Raw genomic sequence first — 20,739 nt, 5'->3', positions numbered from 1 at the left:
AGCATTCAGTTGTCATAGTAACGAATTTCTTTGTTAAAAAACAGTCGACTTTAAAACCAATTTAATCCATTGGAAAGCTGTTTTATAAATACCCGTTTTCAATGGTGCCTTTGAACAATATTTCGACAGCTTTATAAATATAATGGTTTTCAATTTGTCCTATGAAGTTCGAATTCCTTCCAAAAAGGAGTAAAACAACTGAAACGCCTGATTCTAAATCTGTATGAGACTATTCCAATAGAATTAAATTTAAATTAAAGTCAAAGAGCTGTTTTTAAACAAATTTTTTCCTATGCAACTCAAAGCTTATGCTAAAAAAAAAAAACTATTTCTGTAATAAAGACGCACTGTCCAAATTTTCAAGATTGTTAGGGAAGATATAGGCAGTTTCAATTATCTCTGATTCTGAAAAATCTATACAATAGACTAGAAGACATCACAGCTCTAAGATTATCAACACCAATATCTGTGTGCACCAAAGAGACTAGTAAATTTGTGACCAATTCGTAGAATGTATGGAACAACTACACCTCACATTTCACATGCCTTTGGGACATCATAGCACTAAGGAAGAAATGGGATTATACCATCTTATTTTTTATTCCTTCAGTTCCTATATTCTCAAACTTCAGTATGAAAGTAGTATTATACAATGTACAGTAGTGGCAAAAAAAAACCGGACCAATCCTTGTAGCTGATTTTAGAGCATTGTTCACTCCAGAGCACGATAGACTGGTAACTATGACTTTCGCAGTTCGAATCCTGCCTGGGAAGGAAACTTTTTTTGTTCCGTATTTAAATTTATTCCCAATACTTTTCGACTGCAGCAATATTTTACTACTTAATTAACTTATTATTCCCAGAACATGAATTTTACCAGTAATCGAAAAGTATTGGGAATAAATTTGAATAAGGAACAAAAAAAATAGTTTCCTTCCCAGGCTGGATTCGAACCACGAAAGTCTTAGTTACCAGTCTATCGTGCTCTGGAGTGAACAAGGCTCTGAAATCAGCTACAAGGGTTGGTCCGGTTTTTTTTTTTGCCACTACTGTACATTGTTTCTTCACACATAATCCCACTTCTATAAAAAAAATATATATATACGTAAGACTTTCTCTTCTACAATTTGTACAAAGGTCATCCAGAAAGTAACATCTGTTTGCGCAGGTCAACAACTAAAAATTCTAGGTTGCCCAACGTCAGTCATCCAGTGACTTTGCTCCATTCAAGTTTCATGCTATTGGTTTCACCTGTACTGTTTTTGTGAATATTTAAAATCTATACTAATAATAAATCTGTAGGCGAAATTATTCTGGCAATTTTCGATTTTCCAAAAATAATTGGTCCTAATATATATAATTATCCACCCTAAAACCGAAAATCGCTTTTTTGAAATTTTTGTTTGTATGTCTGTCTGTCTGTCTGTCTGTCTGTCTGTCTGTCTGTCTGGATGTTTGTTACCTTTTCACGTGATAATGGCTGAACCGATTTATATGGAAATTGGAATATAAATTAAGTTCGTTGTAACTTAGATTTTAGGCTATATGGCATTGAAAATACTTTATTTGAAAGTGGGGTTATAAGGGAGCCTGAATTAAATAAATCGAAATATCTCGCTTATTATTGATTTTTGTAAAAAAAGTTACATAAGAAAAGTTTCTTTAAAAATGATTTCCGATACATTTTACTCTTTGCAAAATTTTGATAGGACTGATATTTAATGAGATAAATGAGTTTAAAAATTAAAATAACGCCATCTAAGGCGGTGCAATGAAATAAGAAAAAATGACTTTGTCTATAAGGGGCCTTGGACAACAACAATCGAAATATATTAAACACAGCCTATAGAGAATGTTTCTGTGTTTGTATGAAGTAATATCGGATGCTAAATTAACCGATTTGTATAATTAATTATTATTTCACCATTGGAAAGTGTAGTTTCTCTAGATGGACATAATGCTATAATGTTATTATGGTAACATTTGAGTGAATTGAGGACAGGTAAGATTAAAATAGCTTCTTATGCACAGAAAACTTAATAGGCTATTTTGTACATTCATTAAACTATGGTTGCATGTAATAACAAATAAGACACATGTGAAAGGAATTGCCATTGCAAAAAATGAGTAGTCTTTGGACCAAAATGATCACATTTTAATTATTTGAATACAATTTAAATTAAGTAACATACGAGGGGGATCCAGGAAATAACGACCGTTCGCGCATACCCGCCGCGCAGCTGACTCCCCTTCCTTGTTTGAAGGTCAACTGGCTTCCTTAACATGTGTTCTCATAATGTTGTGAGTACTGGTTGCAACAAGTCGCCATTGTGCATTTTGTGTTACTTCAAAATGAACGACGTGATTGATAATCCTGCCGACTGTGAGGTGAGGAGTGTGATTCGATTTTTGAAAGCCTGACATTTGAAACCTGCGGAAATTTACCGGCAATTGAAAGAAGTGTATGGTGATACTGTAATGAATGAAAGAAATGTGAGAAAATGGTGCGAAATGTTCAACGATGAAACTCGACCCGGACGCCCATCACTCATCACAGAAGACCTGAAGACTAAAGTGAACGACAGAATCTTGCAAGACAGGCGCACATCACTCAACGAATTGCATATTGCCTTTCCTGACATTTCTCGTTCTTTGCTTGGTGAAATTGTGTCGCAACATCTTGGCTACCACAAAATCTGTGCCTGCCCACACACTGCTGCTTCATCTCGAGAGTTGCTGGATCAATTCGGTTGGGAAATCTTTGATCATCCGCCCTATAGTCCAGACCTTGCTCCTAGCGATTTTCACCTTTTCACTAAGCTGAAAGACTTTCTGGGTGGTATGCGTTTTGGAAGTGATGAAGAGTTGAAGAAGACAGTGAACACCTGGCCTAATGAACTGGCAGCAGAGGAGTATAACACGGGAATTCTAAAGCTAGTGAACAGATACGACAAATGTTTAAATGTAGGTGGTGATTATGCAGAGAAGTAAAGGAAGCTTCAGTTATGTAACAGACTTTGTTTTTTCAAATAAATATATATTTTTTTAATTATTACAACAAAACAGTCGTTATTTCCTGGATCCCCCTCGTATTAAACGATTTATCCTTCTATCAAACACGAATGTTCCCTGGATGAAACGTCCTATTTTAATTATGTAATTACTTTATATTTATTTCTAATAGGTGCAGCGGAGCGCACGGGTATGGCCAGTATATAAATAAATAAAATAAATAAATAAATGTCACAGATGCTGAATAATGGATACATCGTAACAGGAGATGGAGGTTATTTTACGATTTTACACTTGAGAACAAATATCAGCAACAGTTTTTTAAACAGAATACGCATCTTGATTTTTGAGTTAATGTTACATCGCACAACAATTAATGTAGATCCATATTGCACAACACTACAGAAACTGCTTCAAGATTTTGGCTGGGAAGTACTGAACTATCAACATACAGTCCAGACTTGGTGCTAAATGGTTTTTTTTTTTTTTTATTTATTCACAAGCATTTGACTGGCACACAATTTTAAAATGAGGGATACTAACAAAAAATGGATAAATGGACTGATAGCACGTATTTACAACAAAGGCATACAAAAACAAGTGCCTGGAAATCTGTGAAAACCAAGTAGAAAGGTAACAAGTATTACGTCATAACGAAAAATTGCATTATAATTTTTTTGGTTTTACATTTGGTTTGAAAACCCAAACAAGTGTTACTTTCTAGATGACCCTCATGCAGGAATATGTCTATGCCTGCAAGAAATATACAAACTGCAATATGCCATGCTTCTTGTAAAGTACTACTGCTAAAACGAATGTAGAACTTCTGCAATACTCACCATATTCAAAAGCTATCCACTAAACATTAATGATGTATTGGGGAATAAGAATTCTACAACTGTACAACTACTTTCTTACAGTTCTGAGTAACAATAACGTATTACACACCGTAAAAAACCTACTTGGGTAAATATTGAATCAGTGATGATGACATTTACCACTCTTTATTATAAATGTAATAGTTCCATATCATTGTATAATATACAGTGTGTCCGCAGAAACATTCCACAGTTATAAACTGCTATAATTCTGTCACTATGTACTTTACGAAATTCATACTGGTGTCATTAGAAAGAACAGCTCAAAGAATTTCAGGAAATGCGTAATTGGTCATTGTTGACCGAAACAACAGATGCCAGCACAAGAAAAAAGAAAAAAAAAAAAAAAAAACACCGTTTCCGCTATTTCGCTTGTCATTAAGACATTGTTGGATACAAGCAAATGTAGCTTAGGAGAGTCACGTTCAATCTCCAAAATGAAATGTGGATTCTCGCTCCCCCAAATCCTAACATTGTGCTTGTTTACTTTTCCATTGACGTGGAACGTTGCCTCGTCACTAAAAATTAATTTGGCTGAAAGGACATCATTCGCCATTACTTACTGGCTTTTAAGGAACCCGGAGGTTCATTGCCACCCTCACATAAGCCCGCCATTGGTCCCTATCCTGAGCAAGATTAATCCAGTCTCTATCATCATATCCCACCTCCCTCAAATCCATTTTTATATTATCTTCCCATCTGCGTCTCGGCCTCCCCAAAGGGCTTTTCCTCCCAACTAACACTCTATATGCATTTCTGGATTCGCCCATACGTGCTACATGCCCTGTCCATCTCAAACGTCTAGATTTAATGTTCCTAATTATGTCAGGTGAAGAATACAATGCGTGCAGTTCTGTGTTGTGTAACTTTCTCCATTCTCCTGTAACTTCATCCCTCTTAGCCCCAAATATTTTCCTAGGAACCTCAAACACCCTTAACCTCTGTTCCTCTCTCAAAGTGAGAGTCCAAGTTTCACAACCATACAGAACAACCGGTAATATAACTGTTTTATAAATTCTAACTTTCAGATTTTTTGACAGCAGACTGGATGATAAAAGCTTCTCAACCGAATAATAACAGGCATTTCCCATATTTATTCTCTGTTTAATTTCCTCCCAAGTATCATTTATATTTGTTACTGTTGCTCCAAGATATTTGAACTTCTCCACCTCTTCAAAAAATAAATTTCCAATTTTTATATTTCCATTTCGTACAATATTCCTGTCACGAGTCATAATCATATACTTTGTCTTTTCGGGATTTACTTCCAAACCCATCATTCGCGATTAGTGTCAAATTTTCACAGAAAACACAGAATTCACACAGACTTGATAATTTAACATTCAGATCAGTTAACACAATTTGCTTATGTCTAACAATGCCTTAATGACAAGCGAAATAGCGCAAAGAGTTCTAATTTCATTTACCTGCATCCTTTTATATATATTGATCATTATATAATTTTATCCTGAAAATTACATTTTTCTTGCTGTAGAAAGCACAAAACGACATCATATTAATAAACTATTTAAAAACCTCATTAGGTAACAAGGGACTCACTCACCTTCTTGAAGTGGTTCAGTGTGTCAGGACTGTTCTCACACATTTCTGTGATTAGAGTGACTCCAGTTATTAAAACACCTGAAAAACACATTCCAATTACACAGATCCTCATTTGTCTTCTGCAATAAATAAAATCTTTTAATCTAAATGATTCAATATAAATGCATGGAAAAAAATTATTAACAAAATGTTGAGCCAATTCTGATGTTATTTAGTGTTTTCTTCTTTTTTAAATAAAGATCAATTAATTATTGTTGTTAAAAATTATTATTCCAGGCTTTCATTTCAAAACTTTCCAGTCTAAATAACTATTTATTTCAATTAAATTAAATTTAAGCAACAAACATGTGAATTTTGATACTTAAAATATGAAAGAGTATTCAATTGTTTATACATCTCATTCATTTGTTTCACCTCTTTTGTTTTCTATCATCACCTGGCAACCTGGGTTGTTATTGTTAACAACAGAATCTTGAGCTAATTCTGATGTTGTTTAGTATTTTCTTCTTTTTTGAATAAAGATCAATTAATTATTGTTGTTTTATTTCAATTAAATTTAATTTAAGCAACAAACATGTCAATTTTGATACTTAAAATATGAAAGATTATTCAATTGTTTATACATCTCATTCATTTGTTTCACCGCTTTTGTTTTCTACCATCACCTGGCAACCTGGGTTGTTATTGTTAACAACAGAATCTTGAGCTAATTCTGATGTTGTTTAGTATTTTCTTCTTTTTTAAATAAAGATCAATTAATTATTGTTGTTTTATTTCAATTAAATTTAATTTAAGCAACAAACATGTCAATTTTGATACTTAAAATATGAAAGAGTATTCGATTGTTTATACATCTCATTCATTTGTTCAACCTCTTTTGTTTTCGCTCATCACCTGGCAACCTAGGTTGTTATTGTTAACAACAAAATCTTAAGCCAATTCTGATGATGTTTAGTGTTTTCTTCTTTTCTAAATAAAGATCAATTAATTATTGTTGTTAAAAATTATTATTCCAGGCTTTCATTTCAAAACTTTCCAGTCTAAATAATTATTTATTTCAATTTAATTTAATTTAAACAACAAACATGTGAATTTACACATTGAGAGGCAAGTTTAAAATCAATATTAATTGCATTTTAGGTTTCACCCTCCATATTGCCCCACCTCCTTCGAAATTTCAAATGGCGCCCCTATATTTTGATACTTAAATATGAAAGAGTATTTCAATGTTTATAAATCTCATTCATTTGTTTCACCTCTTTGTTTTCTATCATTGCCTGGCAACCTGGATTATTTTTGCTGAAGAGAATAAACCTACAAAGAGGGTGATGAGGGGTGAGAGAGGAGGGGAGAGGGGGACGGGGATGGGGAGAGGGAGAGAGAGAAGTAAGTGTGTATATGTGTGTGTGTGTGTGTGTGTGTATGCTCGTGCACAAACTAGACAAACAGAGAGGCAAGAAGAGTAAGTGCTTACCGTGATTTTTCTCCGATAATAGTGATCTAGTTGCTGGTAGGAAGATTTCCATTAGTTCTGGGACTTTGCGTATTATCCGGAATGCACATAATGCAGCTTTCTTGCGAATATATGCATTTGGTGACTTCATTAGCCGTTCCACTTCTGAGGCGAGATCACGAGACATCTCCGGAGACGCGATGGCACCCAACGTACAAAGTGCAAGACCAACCACAAACTGTGTTGTACTGTTCAGATCACTAAAAAAACAAGTGGTCACATTTACACCCTACTCTCATACAGGGTGAGGCACTTAAAATTACCACTTCAACCCCTTCAGAACTGAATTTATATTTTTAAAAAAATTTGAAAAAAAAAAAAAAAAAAAAACTGGTCACATAATCATTCCGGGGATCCAAAATTCCCAAATCAAGTCTTCACAGAAAATCAAAATTTGGGGAAAATTTTGACCACTGGGGCCCCAAAATTTTAAATTTTATTTTTAATTCAGGTACAGAAATGTTTAAAAAATAATATTCTCTATTTCTATCACATTGAATTTTTCAAAATATTTAAAAGTATCGAAGACACCACAAAAAAAAAAAAAAAAAAAGCAAGAAACAATGTACACTATAATGTACATCAGACCTGAAGAGGTTAAATATTAATTTTTTTATTTTAGTAGGTTATTTTACGACGCTTTATCAACATCTAAGGTTATTTAGCGTCTGAATGTGATGAAGGTGATAATGCCAGTGAGTCCGGGGTCCAGCACCGAAAGTTACCCAGCATTTGCTCATATTAGATTGAGGGAAAACCCTCGAAAAAAACCTCAACCAGATAACCTGCCCCGACCGGGAATCGAACCCGGGCCACCTGGTTTCGTGGCCAGACGCGCTGACCGTTACTCCACAGGTGTGGAGAAGGTTAAATATCTCCTCTACTATTACTTATATCAAAGAGCTGTTTTCACTAGATTCAAGGCCACATAGAACTCAGAAATCTAGCATATAGACAATGAATATTAATAGCCATAAACGTAGCAGAAATTAAAATAAATAAAATTAGAACAATAATGGCGTTTATAACATGTTTTAATGCAAATAACGTATTTACTCATATCAGCACAAAAATGGGGTATTAAATAGAGATTGGTGAAACATTCTTTTTCTTTAACCATCTGTTAACATGAATTTATCAGATTGTTATCTTGAAAAATAATATTGAGAAGCTGGCCACTGATCTTCAACAAAAGGGCTTGGTTCAAACACTGATGTCATTATAGTAAACTAGTGGCTTGTGCAGCAAATGCTGCGAACTAAGTTCATTAGTCGTTCAAATAAAAATTTTTCAGATTTATTTTCAATGAAGAATACCAGACATTCTGAAAGTTATTTGCTTCCATAATAATGAAAGATACTCTCTCTCGAGCCAATACTGAAGAGAACCACGCATATAAATATCTACACCACACCGCCATTAAATATATGAAAAAGACCCAACCCCACTTGATTAATAACTATAAAAATATTTGATTTTTAATAATATTATTATCTTACGTAAGTTTTATAGCTTTCAGTTACATATACTATATATACTATATAGCCGCCACTCAGTAAAATATAGAAATCAAAATCTAATTGAAGTTATTCTCTACATCTACTTATATAACCCTAAAACGTTTCACTTTCATATCATCAATATAGCATTAATATGTATAATTAATGAAAAATAGTCACATCATGGCATTAACTACAATAATATTTCATTTCTAATGGTAATAATGTCATCAAACCACCTCAAGTTTTGCAGATTTTAATATCCAATACACAGCTGTACCCAGAAAATTACACACCACAGAATCGAACCTGTAAATTATTTTTAGTAAGTTAACTTTTTAATAACCAATTTAATTTGAGCTCTAAATATGTCAGAATTCTTGCAGATCATGGCCTTCGTGTAATATTGTTTACTGTAGTGTGTGTTTTGTTTTATTCTGAAATGCAATTAGCTAGTTCTCAAAACTGACGACAGATGGATTCTGGAAAATAGGAAAATTATGTTGAAAAATTGACATTTCACTGAAAACTACTATTTTTCTGAAAAACTTTGAGTTCCAAGCTTCAAAATGAGGGGTCATTTATTAAAATCCATTGAGCCGTTTTCCGTAATTTCCATTACCAGTTCAAATGATATATATATATATATATCTTTATTAAAGAAAAACTTAAGGCCACGAAACAATGGCTTAGGCAGCAAATATTGATTCTTTTACCGTGTAAGCAATGAAATTATTATTCTTATTGTTTTCTTGGCAAGTGTAACATCAACCATGACATTTGACTCACTTCTTTAAGCAGTTTGTAATTAGTAGATGAACATCTTGGCGTTCGTCCAGCAATAACATGGCACCTAAATACCCGATGCGCTTGTCTGTGAACCGTGGAGATGCTATCAGCTTCAGACATTCTAGCTGGCCGAAGTGTGCTGGATACCTGCATAACAGATGTGTAACCATGGTAACAGGCTGCTTACAAAATACCATTACACAGAATAGCCTGCTCACTATTTTCTATATAGATCAATATATTAAGATTTTACTTTTATAAATAGTTTAAACACCTGAAGCAACATGCACAATTACACACTTGAATAACCAAAGAAATGTCATTTGATTCACATACATACATATGAAATACCAACACATTTCTTTCACAGCTAAATTATAACTTACTTACTTACTTACTGGCTTTTAAGGAACCCGGAGGTTCATTGCCGCCCTCACATAAGCCCGCCATTGGTCCCTATCCTGAGCAAGATTAATCCAGTCTCTATCATCATATCACACCTTCCTCAAATCCATTTTAATATTATCTTCCCATCTACGTCTCGGCCTCCCCAAAGGTCTTTTTCCCTCCAGCCTCCCAACTAACTCTCTATATGCATTTCTGGATTCGCCCATACGTGCTACATGCCCTGCCCATCTCAAACGTCTGGATTTAATGTTCCTAATTATGTCAGGTGAAGAATACAATGCGTGCAGTTCTGTGTTGTATAACTTTCTCCATTCTCCTGTAACTTCATCCCTCTTAGCCCCAAATATTTTCCTAAGCACCTTATTTTCGAACACCCTTAACCTATGTTCCTCTCTCAAAGTGAGAGTCCAAGTTTCACAACCATACAGAACAACCGGTAATATAACTGTTTTATAAATTCTAACTTTCAGATTTTTTGACAGCAGACTGGATGATAAAAGCTTCTCAACCGAATAATAACAAGCATTTCCCATATTTATTCTGCGTTTAATTTCCTCCCAAGTATCATTTATATTTGTTTCTGTTGCTCCCAGGTATTTGAATTTTTCCACCTCTTCAAAGGATAAATTTCCAATTTTTATATTTCCATTTCGTACAATATTCTGGTCACGAGACATAATCATATACTTAGTCTTTTTGGGATTTACTTCCAAACCTATCTCTTTACTTGCTTCCAGTAAAATTCCCGTGTTTTCCCTAATCGTTTGTGGATTATCTCCTAACATATTCACGTCATCCGCATAGACAAGCAACTGATGTAACCCGTTCAATTCCAAACCCTCTCTGTTATCCTGGACTTTCCTAATGGCATACTCTAGAGCAAAGCTGGTATGTCATCCTTTTTATATGCATGTTAGGTACAAGTAAAAACAGAATTACCAAAAAGTATTGAAAAGTTATAAAGGATTAATTGTTTTATGGCACTGCATGCATTGAAAATTATATACATACAGAGTGGAAGTGAAATAACCTTGCAGACTGAAAGAGACGATAGGGTACACTTAAATTAATAGAAAACCTATATTATGTTTTGTGATTAAATGAACGGTTAATTAGAAAATTAAGTTTGAAGTTTAAACAGACTGGCAACATCGTCGTTAACACACTCTACTCGTGATTCAGATGTAAGAGGTCAACAAACTTGGTGTGTAGGTAGGTGAACTGCTCTCTGCCTCGACATTGCCACTTGCTCACATCGTACAGTGGCTTGAAATTAGAGTTTTTAAAATTAAATTTACACAAAAACCGTCCATGCTATTGAAATATCCCAGAAAGATAAAAATTATTATTCTTTATTAGACTTCCTATCAATATGGACAAAAATCACAATCCTACTCGCAATAGTTACCGAATAATAATAATAATAATAATAATAATAATAATAATAATAATAATAATAATAATAATAATCCGTGGCGCTACAGCCCGTGAAGGGCCTAGACCTACCAGCCAGCTGCTGGCCTCACGCCCCCATGCCGAAGCAGAGGTGGACGATCATCCAACCAGAATGGAGGTATCGTGTGGTTAGCACGCTGATCCCCCCAGTCGTTATAGCTGGTATTCACAACCGGATTTTGCTACCTATTGTAGCTCCCCAAGTGCATCACGATATTGGGTGGGCACCGGTCCCATACACTGGCCGAAATTTCATGAGAAAATTTCTTCCTCCATGAGGACTCGAACCAGCGTGCATTCCGTAACGCGAGTCCTAGGCAGATGCCTTAGACCGCGGCGCCGCGGCACGGAACTTATAATAATCCGTGGCGCTACAGCCCATGAAGGGCCTAGACCAACCAGCTAGCTGCTGGCCTCACCTACACATGCCGAAGCAGAGGTGGACAATCATCCAACCAGAATGGAGGTATCGTGTGGTTAGCACGCTGATCCCCCAGTCGTTATAGCTGGTATTCGCAACCGGATTTCGCTACCTATCATAGCTCCCCAAGTGCATCACGATGCTGGGTGGGCACTGGTCCCATACACTGGCCGAAATGTCATGAGAAAATTTCTTCTCCCATGAGGACTCGAACCAGCGCGTATTCCGTAACGCGAGCCCTAGGCAGGATGCCTTAGACTGCGACGCCACGGCGTGGGACAGTTACCGAATAAGAGGGTGTTAAATATTAGGGGCGGGGGGGAAACAAAACTACAGTATGAACTTTCCACCAATATGATATTACAGTACTTTGTTAAATACAACATGAGCTATTCACTCTGAAAATCTGCAAGTTTATTTCACTTCCACCCTGTAAATAAACAGAAACTTTTACTCAAATATGAGTATGTGTTCTTGATAAGAAAGAAACAGATTAATTCATGCATAATTTCAGATCAAACTGACTTACAGTGATGAGATACAAAAATTATACTTCCTGCATCATTTTTATGTCGTTTATTTATTTTATTGGGTTATTTTACGACGCTGTATCAGCATCTAGGTTATTTAGCGTCTGAAAGATATGAAGGTAATAATGCCAGTGAAATGAGTCCGGGGTCCAGCACCGAAAGTTACCCAGCATTTGCTCGTATTGGGTTGAGGGAAAACCCCGGAAAAAACCTCAACCAGGTAACTTGCCCTGACCGGGATTCGAACCCGGGCCACCTGGTTTCGCAGCCAGACGCGCTGACCGTTACTCCACAGGTGTGGATTTTTTATGTTGCACCTCCTTAAACAGAACACACTGTATATCACATTTGAATTAACTGCTACTCACCCAAGCATATGTATATATAATAACTTTGCAATATTTCGACAGCGCCACACACTGTCCTCTTCACGAAATGTTGAACGAATGTACGCACATTCTTTGTTTATCACCGCCCGTTCTTCTGCAGCTGTCCGTGCTGCTCTAATCTGTCTGATCAGGTCCCGTAATCGCATCGGTGTGGGCATCCGCACTACAAACAAACCACATTCCACAGTCGAAAATAATAACTAATGAAATGGTTGAACAATTGGCAGTTTGGAAATGCTCAGTGTGGGCTGTAAGAGGTATAGTCCCGTCGCTCTCATTTCCGGCAGCCAATCACGTTACAGGTCGGCTACATTTAAACGTGTGCGTCCTGTGATTCGCTGATGAAGATAAAGAAGGCTCGATAAATACTTAATATAATCGCCCGCCATTTTGGCTCTTTCGTTGACGTTCGCAGAAAGCACACGAGGACGTTATTTGCCGCTCAATTATTTGCTCAAATACAGTGCGTTTGATTTATTATCATAGGAGCTACGACATGATAATGTTTAACGGTGTGGCAAATAGATTCCTCGTCCGGTAGCTCGGCAACGAAAGAACAAAAATGGCGAACGATACTACCTACCTAGACTTTATAGAGCCTTCACTTTCTAAGACGTAAGCAAAGAGGAGGAGTCACGCCGGAAATAACAGCGTCGCGACTATAACAGACACTGAAAACATTGTAGCTACTTCAATAAAACAATTGACAAAATAACACTAAAGAGAACACTGGAGAAATTTTAAGTTCCTGGACATGGTGGAATACCCAGAGTCTAATTCTGATTATGTTCACTGTGAAAGCCTAAAAACAAATATAATTTCTACATGATTTAATCTATTCTCAATATAGTCACAATGCAAACTGAAGCACTTATATTAATGCAGTACCCTGATCAAATAAATCAGCCATTTGTGACAATAACTAGTTCTGAATGGTCTTCATCTTAGCATCACTATCGAAGAACTGACTGCCAAAAAATCTGAGGTGCAGAAATAGATGGAGTTTGCTTGGTGCCAAGTCTAGAACGTGGGTGTAAAGGGATGGGATGAATTGTTTTCAGTGAACTGACTTCAGATGCTCCTTTGTCATGTCTTTAGCACAGTTGTTTTGTCACAGTTTGAGAGTTCACTATAAACTGTGGTGCTACAGCTCATGAAGGGTCCAGACCTACCAGCCGGCTGCTGGCCTCACGTCCACATGCCGAAGCAGAGGTGGATGATCATCCAACCAGAATGGTGGTATAGTGTGGTTAGCACAATGATCCCCCCAGTCGTTATATTGACAGTTCACTGCTGCATTGAATTCTCATGATTTGTGCTATGAAAGTCACTAACAACATTCTCTGACAATTCCAGAAAATGGCGTAGGCCTCCACGATTTTTGAGAAGGTTTGTTTGAATTTCTTGACTTTCAAAGAGCCAATTTATCATCACTGCATCGGTTGTCATTGCATGTTGTTTGCTTTGTGGTGTCACATGGCAAACACACATTTCATCAGTAGAGAGAATTTTTTTTTTTCAAAAGTGCAAGAATTCCAAGATCACCAGCATTCTGAGGAGCCATCTCAAATACAGTTTCTTGACGAGAATGTATTCAGCAACAATTTCATGTAACACTCTCAAGTCAGAAAATTACAGTGCCAATTTAGAAATTGTTATTCATTCATTTTCCTCGAGAAAAATTAGGAATAAACAGCTAATACACTCCTCACTAGAGTTCTTCCTTTTTCCATTAAGCATGATAATAGGGTTGTGAATTTTTGGTATTAACACTATATGTGAGATGTTAAAAACATAAGTTTATGCATGGAAAATTCAAATCCGTTAAGGGGTTAGGTACAGCTTATAGCAGTAAAATTTTGGAAATATTCAACATTTTTTTCCATCCATTACTGTATCTTGTACAATAATGAAAATTAGTATGTGTAAAACACTGTCCTTCTGCTATATGAAAAAAAAAAATAATATTTTTTATGGTTTAAAAAAAGAAATTTACATTTTTTTTTTTTTTTTTTCAAAATTCAGTTCACTGTGCAGTGATGAAGCGTTTCTCACATAGGCTAACTAAAAAACTATCCAACATTCTGTGATGAAATTTTTGTGTGTATTTATGCATGTTATATCTATATTTAATTTAATTTAATTTCTTCCTGTAACCACTACAGGTTGCCATTGACAAAAAGTACCATGATATAATAGAGTAAATGCCTTGAGGCTTAGTGATACATTGTTGTTAGAGTGAAAAATAACAATTTGAATTATATTGAAACACATGATACAAGATCACTCCTCTACCTTTGATAGATTGTCTGATATAAAATAAATTCACTTTAAAAAATAATCAAATATCAGTATTTTCCTCTAACACATAAACAAATATTATTTATTAAGGAATGTAATTGACAGAGCATGATATTGTAAACATGAGTTTCAGCAATAAAATAAAAAAGAGAGAACATGAAAAAGTTAACAAGTTTATGAGTTATGAGGGAAACGCTTCATCACTGCACAGTGAACTGCCAGCATTTTAAATTTTGAAAAAATATATATAAATAATTTTTTTAAATCGTAAAAATATTTTTTTCATATAGCAGAAGGACAGTGTTTTACACATACCAATTTTCATTATTGTACAAGATACATTAATGGAGGGAAAAAAATGTTGAATATTTCCAAAAATTTTACTGCTGTAAGCTGTACCTAACCCCTTAAAGGAAGTCCAAAATTAAGTGCTATATATCCGCGAATTTTCGCGAAATTGACAGAAATCCACGAAAATTACTTCATAACCACGATATTTTCAAAAAAAAAAAAAAAAAAAAAAAAACCCAGGTTTCATGGAAACTTCGCACGAAAAATTACTCTTCCTTTCAAACGAAAGTTAAATTTTTCGTTATAAAAAATATATGAACATTTCCACTCATTTGATTGTTAAGCATTACATGCATTTAGCATCTGACAACAATGTACGCATAGTTTCAGAAACTACTTCCAGGGAGCAGCACAAGAAGGCAACAGTCTTTCTCTTTCCTGCAACAACTGCCTTTGTGAGATCAAGAAGGCAGTGCCGTCACCCCCTCACCGTAGAATGAAATTGAATTATGAATTTAATTAATGATCCAAACAATTTTCTGTTCTTGGAATGACGGCTTTCATGGCCAGCGTCATAGGGATCGATGTTATCCGGGCTAAAGGGCCATGGTCTGTTGGTGCTGTTGCTACCATACGTTTCATCTGCTGCAGCAGCAGATGAAATGTGTGGTAGCAATAGCGCCAACAGACCACGGTCTTTTAGCCCAGATAACATCAATCCCAATTTTCTGTTAGTTTCAAAGGGATTTTTTCGATAATAATTTAAAAAATTGTTATGTTATTATTTTTTAAGTTTATTTAGGGTGCGAAATATGCTTTGTTTTTTTATAAAATATTCACCGAAGTCAGGGTAAAATAATCAGCATAAAATCACATCCCTAATAGTAATTCACTTCCTCATCATACCTTCACACAGTACATACTGTCCATAATCTTAAAAAATTTGACAGTGAATTTCATTCAAACATTCCTCAAGTTCAAAAATTTAATATTTGAGTATTAAGTTAGCTGGCCAACAGGCGCGGCTCGTCTTTAGGTTCACTGGTTCACTGAACCCTCTGTCTCTTGAAACCACTCATTCTCTTTATAATTAAGAGTAACTATAGAAAGAAACTGCTGGATGTTCGGCTTCTTTTGGTTAGACCATAAGTGAGTTACAGCCAGTAAAGTCGGGCGAAATAGTTGCATCTGGGGGTTCATTCTCAGAAGTGAACCAGCTAGACCTTTTAAAATAGCCTTCAGCAGTGGGAACACGCTAAGAAGTAGAGGAAGAGTGTGTTTAAAAAAAACGCTGTTGTCGCCAACGAAAACTGTGGCTCCAACACTGTCCTTCTCTGTCATTCACACTAGAGGAAGTGCAAAGAAAGCTGCGCAGAGAACGATATTTGGTCCTCGTGCCACCATGCTCGTTACAGGGCTGCTATGAATCACCTAATGCTGATTACAGGGCGCATTCGAAAGCGCGGTCTTGAGTTGTTCATATCGTGGAGTGTTGCTGTGCAGAGCGGATAGAAGCCAGCATGTGCATTACATATTCTGCGTTTTATCCCTGATATCAGGAGCTTTATATAGTTCAAAGTGTGTTTGTTAAATAACAGAGTTCTGTATAACATTCTATGCCCCCCCCCCCCCCCCCCGTTTTGCTCTAAATTAGGAAGTGCTAATAAAACGTTACACAGTCAAACTCAGGTGAAAACGTTTCTTCGAAGTACAATGGAGGAAGAACGTCTAACGGCCTTAGCAATGGTATCCATTAAAAAATCCATGGTTACAGAATGTGTGAATTTCAACGAGAGAGTGATCAATATATTTTCAACAAAAAAGGACAGAACGATGGATTTTCACTACAAACACTCAACAGCAACACCACCCTCTTCCGAATTACTGGGTTAGGTGAGTATTTGATTCTTACAGTTTGATTTTATGTCTATTTTTTCTGAGAACGAGTTTATGTACACGAAAACAGTAATGCTATAAATTAATGTCGTGACTTATTTATGAGTACCGATGTTCAATATGTGAACCCCCAACATCAAATATCACAAGCCGCCACTGCTGGCCAATTAACTTATTCAAGCATGATAATCAACAAGTGGTGTCTCTAGCCCTTCAGGTTGGGGGGGGGGGGAACTTCTCTCCAGGGACTATAAATATGGAAAGTTCCTGCTAAGGGATGAGGGATATAGACGAAGACCTCAACAGCTGAATTTCCAAAAAGACACAGCAAGTGAGTCATCCTATCTTCCAGGGGACAAAGATGGACAAACAAGGCTTGAAGTCGATGTGAATACAACCTGTCTAGGAAAAGATAACTCAGAATAAAAGTACCTGGTCCTCCTGGTAGGGAGTTGTGCAGTGAGTTGGTACCTCAACCATGTAAAAACTATTTCACTCACAGTGAGCTGATATGCCACCCACGTAAAGAATTATTGCACTCAATCGCTTCAAGATTTCAAAACAATTTCAATTACGATACAAAATCTTGAAGCCAGAATGGGTCAAAAGGGCCAACCCATATCGCTTTTTTAAATCGTAAAAATATTCATATAGCAGAAGGACAATGTTTTACACATACTAATTTTCATTACTGTACAAGATACGTAATGGAGGGGAAAAAAGTTTAATATTTCCAAAATTGTACTGCTAAAAGTCTGTAGTTTTTTTTTTTCCGTTGTTGGTAACTCTCTAGCATCTATTAGATGCTTTATGGTTGTGCTAACAGATGGAGTTACTTGTCAACAATGTGACGCTGAAACGTGTGTTCAGGTTACTGCCCAGCGACAGTCCTGATGTATTTTATATATGAAGAGTCCACTGCAAGAATGATGGATGTCATTTGGAATACATTTTGCAGGAGGAGCAATTGAAAGTTTGAAATGCTTAGCGCTCAAAGCTTAACTGTGATTTTCCGATCATTACTGGACAATGACTATCAGTGTTAATGCCATATAACTCTCTATGTACATTCTATATGTCTTAAGCTATGCATTGACAGTCTTGGTTCATTTTCGACAAGAAAGTGACATCCATCATTCTTGCAGTGGACTCTTCATATGTGATGATTGGTTAATTAATATTAACCCGGCACGCTCACAATCACACTCACATTCACATAAATTTCCAGACTCTAGACACCAAGGGAATTCTTCTTCTTCAAGAAAAATTCACCGAGAGCCCAGCTCGGGAATCGAATCTGGGACCTCCCGATCTGGAAGCCAGAAAATGTTGTTGTTGTTTTCTAATGCCAGGCGTTTGACAATAAAGTCATTTGACCTCTTGCACTCCAATATTTTTCAAAGATATTATCATGACTAGCCACTGAAGCACAGATTTTGAGGTAGCCAGAAAATGTCTGTAGTGCATTTGTATCTGCTGTGCGGTACATAAATCTTACTTCCACTGCTGTAATTCTTCTTTCACCTCCTTTACAAATGGTCCATGCTTCACTGCAGTACGAAAGAATTGGTTCCTTGTAATTTTTTAACTAAGTTTCATTCGAAGACTTTATTGCATTGATAGCTCTATTGAAATTTCAGTTTCATAATAAAGAAATATTTTTTTTTTACTTACCCCTTTCCACGGCTTCATTTATGACTTGTCTAATTGCAGCCATGTTGAAGGCTGGATTAAACCTGAAAAAAAGTTAATAAAATTTCTAAAATAATTGTGTATTTTAGAAGTTTCAGGACAGAAGGCGAGGAGGAAGAAAAAAAGTCTTGCAGTGTAAAAGTCTTCTAATATGCTGATTCTAAAATAAAGAAAACACATCTAAAAATAAAAGCTACACTGCTACGGTTATTAATACATGTATCATTCTCACAAGAAGTACATATTTAGCACCTGAAATCTGATACCAGCAGTAAAATGGTCATCAGTCTGCAAAAACAAATCAAGATGACAACAAAAACCTTATTTTTTTTGTACCAATGCAATAACATGATGAACTTTCGTATTTTGAGTTGCACCCAAAAGGTATTTTAGTATAATCCTGAAGTAAAATATCTACTTTTGTTATAAATCGTACAGTTTAAATATAGCTTCTGTTTTTCTGGGCATGGGACATAGAGATTTAAGATTGCCATAAGGAACCTGTGTATAAAAACAATGAAGAAATAACTTAATCAGTGGACTATGTTCAGAAATTAGCAGGCATTATATTTGTTATAATCTATCTGCCTATGATGGAGAAATTGAAGCTATACATGTTGCCTTAAATCAACTTTTATTCCATATGGACAAATTCACAAACACCGTCATCCTCTCAGACTCAAAAGCAGCCATTTTGTCCACAAATAAAACTGACCACCCCTACACAGAACAAATCAATAATTGTCAAAAAATACTTGAAAATTTAAAAGACCATGGCAAAACAGTTGTGTTACAGTGGATCCCAGGACATTGTAATCTACATGGGAATGAACAGGCTGACACATTAGCTAAGAAGGGTGCCAATCTCAAAATAAACCCACGGAAACCTTTGTCATTTAGCTCAGTAAAACAATACACTGTGTCCGGGACAAAATTTACCAATAAGAAAGTTTAATAACTCGTGTAATAATGGAGATAAGAAAATGAAATTTGCAGCAAATGAAAGAGGGACATTTTAAGTTTTATGTGTGATGTTGGCAACATTTGGTCATTGTTGTTGACATAGCTGTAATTAAAATGGCGTTCACAGTGCAGCAAAAAGTTCAATGCTGCTATTGGCTTGCCGAATTCAAGTATCCGAAGATAGTGGAGAGAAGATTTAGACAACAGTGGCCTGAGAAGCAACCACCAGATAGGCACACAATAACAACTTGGCATAGAAAGCTTCTTGAGAGAAAACACCACGCGGGAAGAAAGTGACAGAAGCGCAAGTCAACAGAATTCCAACGGAGCCCGTGTAAGTCTGTTCGCCATGCCAGCAGGGAACTTGCAATTCCAAAGTCAACTATCCACGATGTTCTGCACAAGAGGTTACGCCTGCATGCATACAAGATTCAATTGGTTCAAAAGTTGAAACCAAACCACTTGCCTGCACGATATGATTTCGCTAGTGACATGCTGTTGAAAATTGATATTGAAAATGGATATCTGCAGAAGGTCGTGTTTAGTGATGAGTCCACCATCCACGTCTGTGAGATCGTCAACAGGCATAATTGTCGCATCTGGGGATCAGAAAATCCGCATGTAGTGAGGGAATTGGAAAGAGACATCCCTAAGATTAATGTTTGGTGCGGACTTACACATGAAACTGTGATTGGACCGTTCTTTTTTTGTGGAAAACACTATCAATGGAAATGTGTATCTTGATATGCTGCAAAATTACGCCATTCCTCAAATTCCACAGGGATATGTTTTCCAACAAGACGGAGCTCCGCCTCACTATACATTACATGTTATAGATCACCTGAATGAATGCTTTCCTCAGTGATGGACTGATCGAGGTGGACCTACAGCATGGCCTCCCAGATCCCCAGACCTAACCCCACTGGACTTCTTTTTTTGGGGATACATAAAAGACATTGTGTACAAGACTGTAGTGGCAGATTTGGAGGATCTGCGTCGGAGAATTGTCGCTGCTTGTGCAACTGTCACTCCAGAGATGTTACGAAACACATGGCAAGAACTTGAATATCGCCTGGACATCTGTCGTGCTACAAGAGGTGCACACATAGAAGTTTATTAGTGGTCATTCGAAACTTTGG

The 20,739-nt window shown here is 36.2% G+C and overlaps 1 protein-coding gene across 5 annotated transcripts in view; it reads right to left on the bottom strand.

Moving 5' to 3' along the window:
* AP-1gamma (adaptor protein complex 1, gamma subunit) overlaps positions 1-20,739 on the bottom strand; it is a 104,727-nt gene that overhangs the window by 57,837 nt on the left and 26,151 nt on the right. For all 5 annotated transcript variants that reach the window (XM_069829373.1, XM_069829210.1, XM_069829539.1 and 2 more), the window contains 5 exons: positions 18,620-18,681; positions 12,437-12,620; positions 9,255-9,401; positions 6,928-7,166; positions 5,455-5,531 (listed from right to left, as the gene is read on the bottom strand). In XM_069829373.1, coding sequence (XP_069685474.1) covers positions 5,455-5,531; positions 6,928-7,166; positions 9,255-9,401; positions 12,437-12,620; positions 18,620-18,681 — 709 coding nt within the window. The remainder of the gene's footprint in view (positions 1-5,454; positions 5,532-6,927; positions 7,167-9,254; positions 9,402-12,436; positions 12,621-18,619; positions 18,682-20,739) is intronic.

The sequence above is a fragment of the Periplaneta americana genome, chromosome 1 (genome assembly GCF_040183065.1).
Source record: "Periplaneta americana isolate PAMFEO1 chromosome 1, P.americana_PAMFEO1_priV1, whole genome shotgun sequence".
Taxonomy (NCBI): domain Eukaryota; kingdom Metazoa; phylum Arthropoda; class Insecta; order Blattodea; family Blattidae; genus Periplaneta; species Periplaneta americana.
The sequence above is the reverse complement of the archived record's forward strand: the minus strand, read 5'-3'. Positions and strand labels throughout refer to the sequence as shown.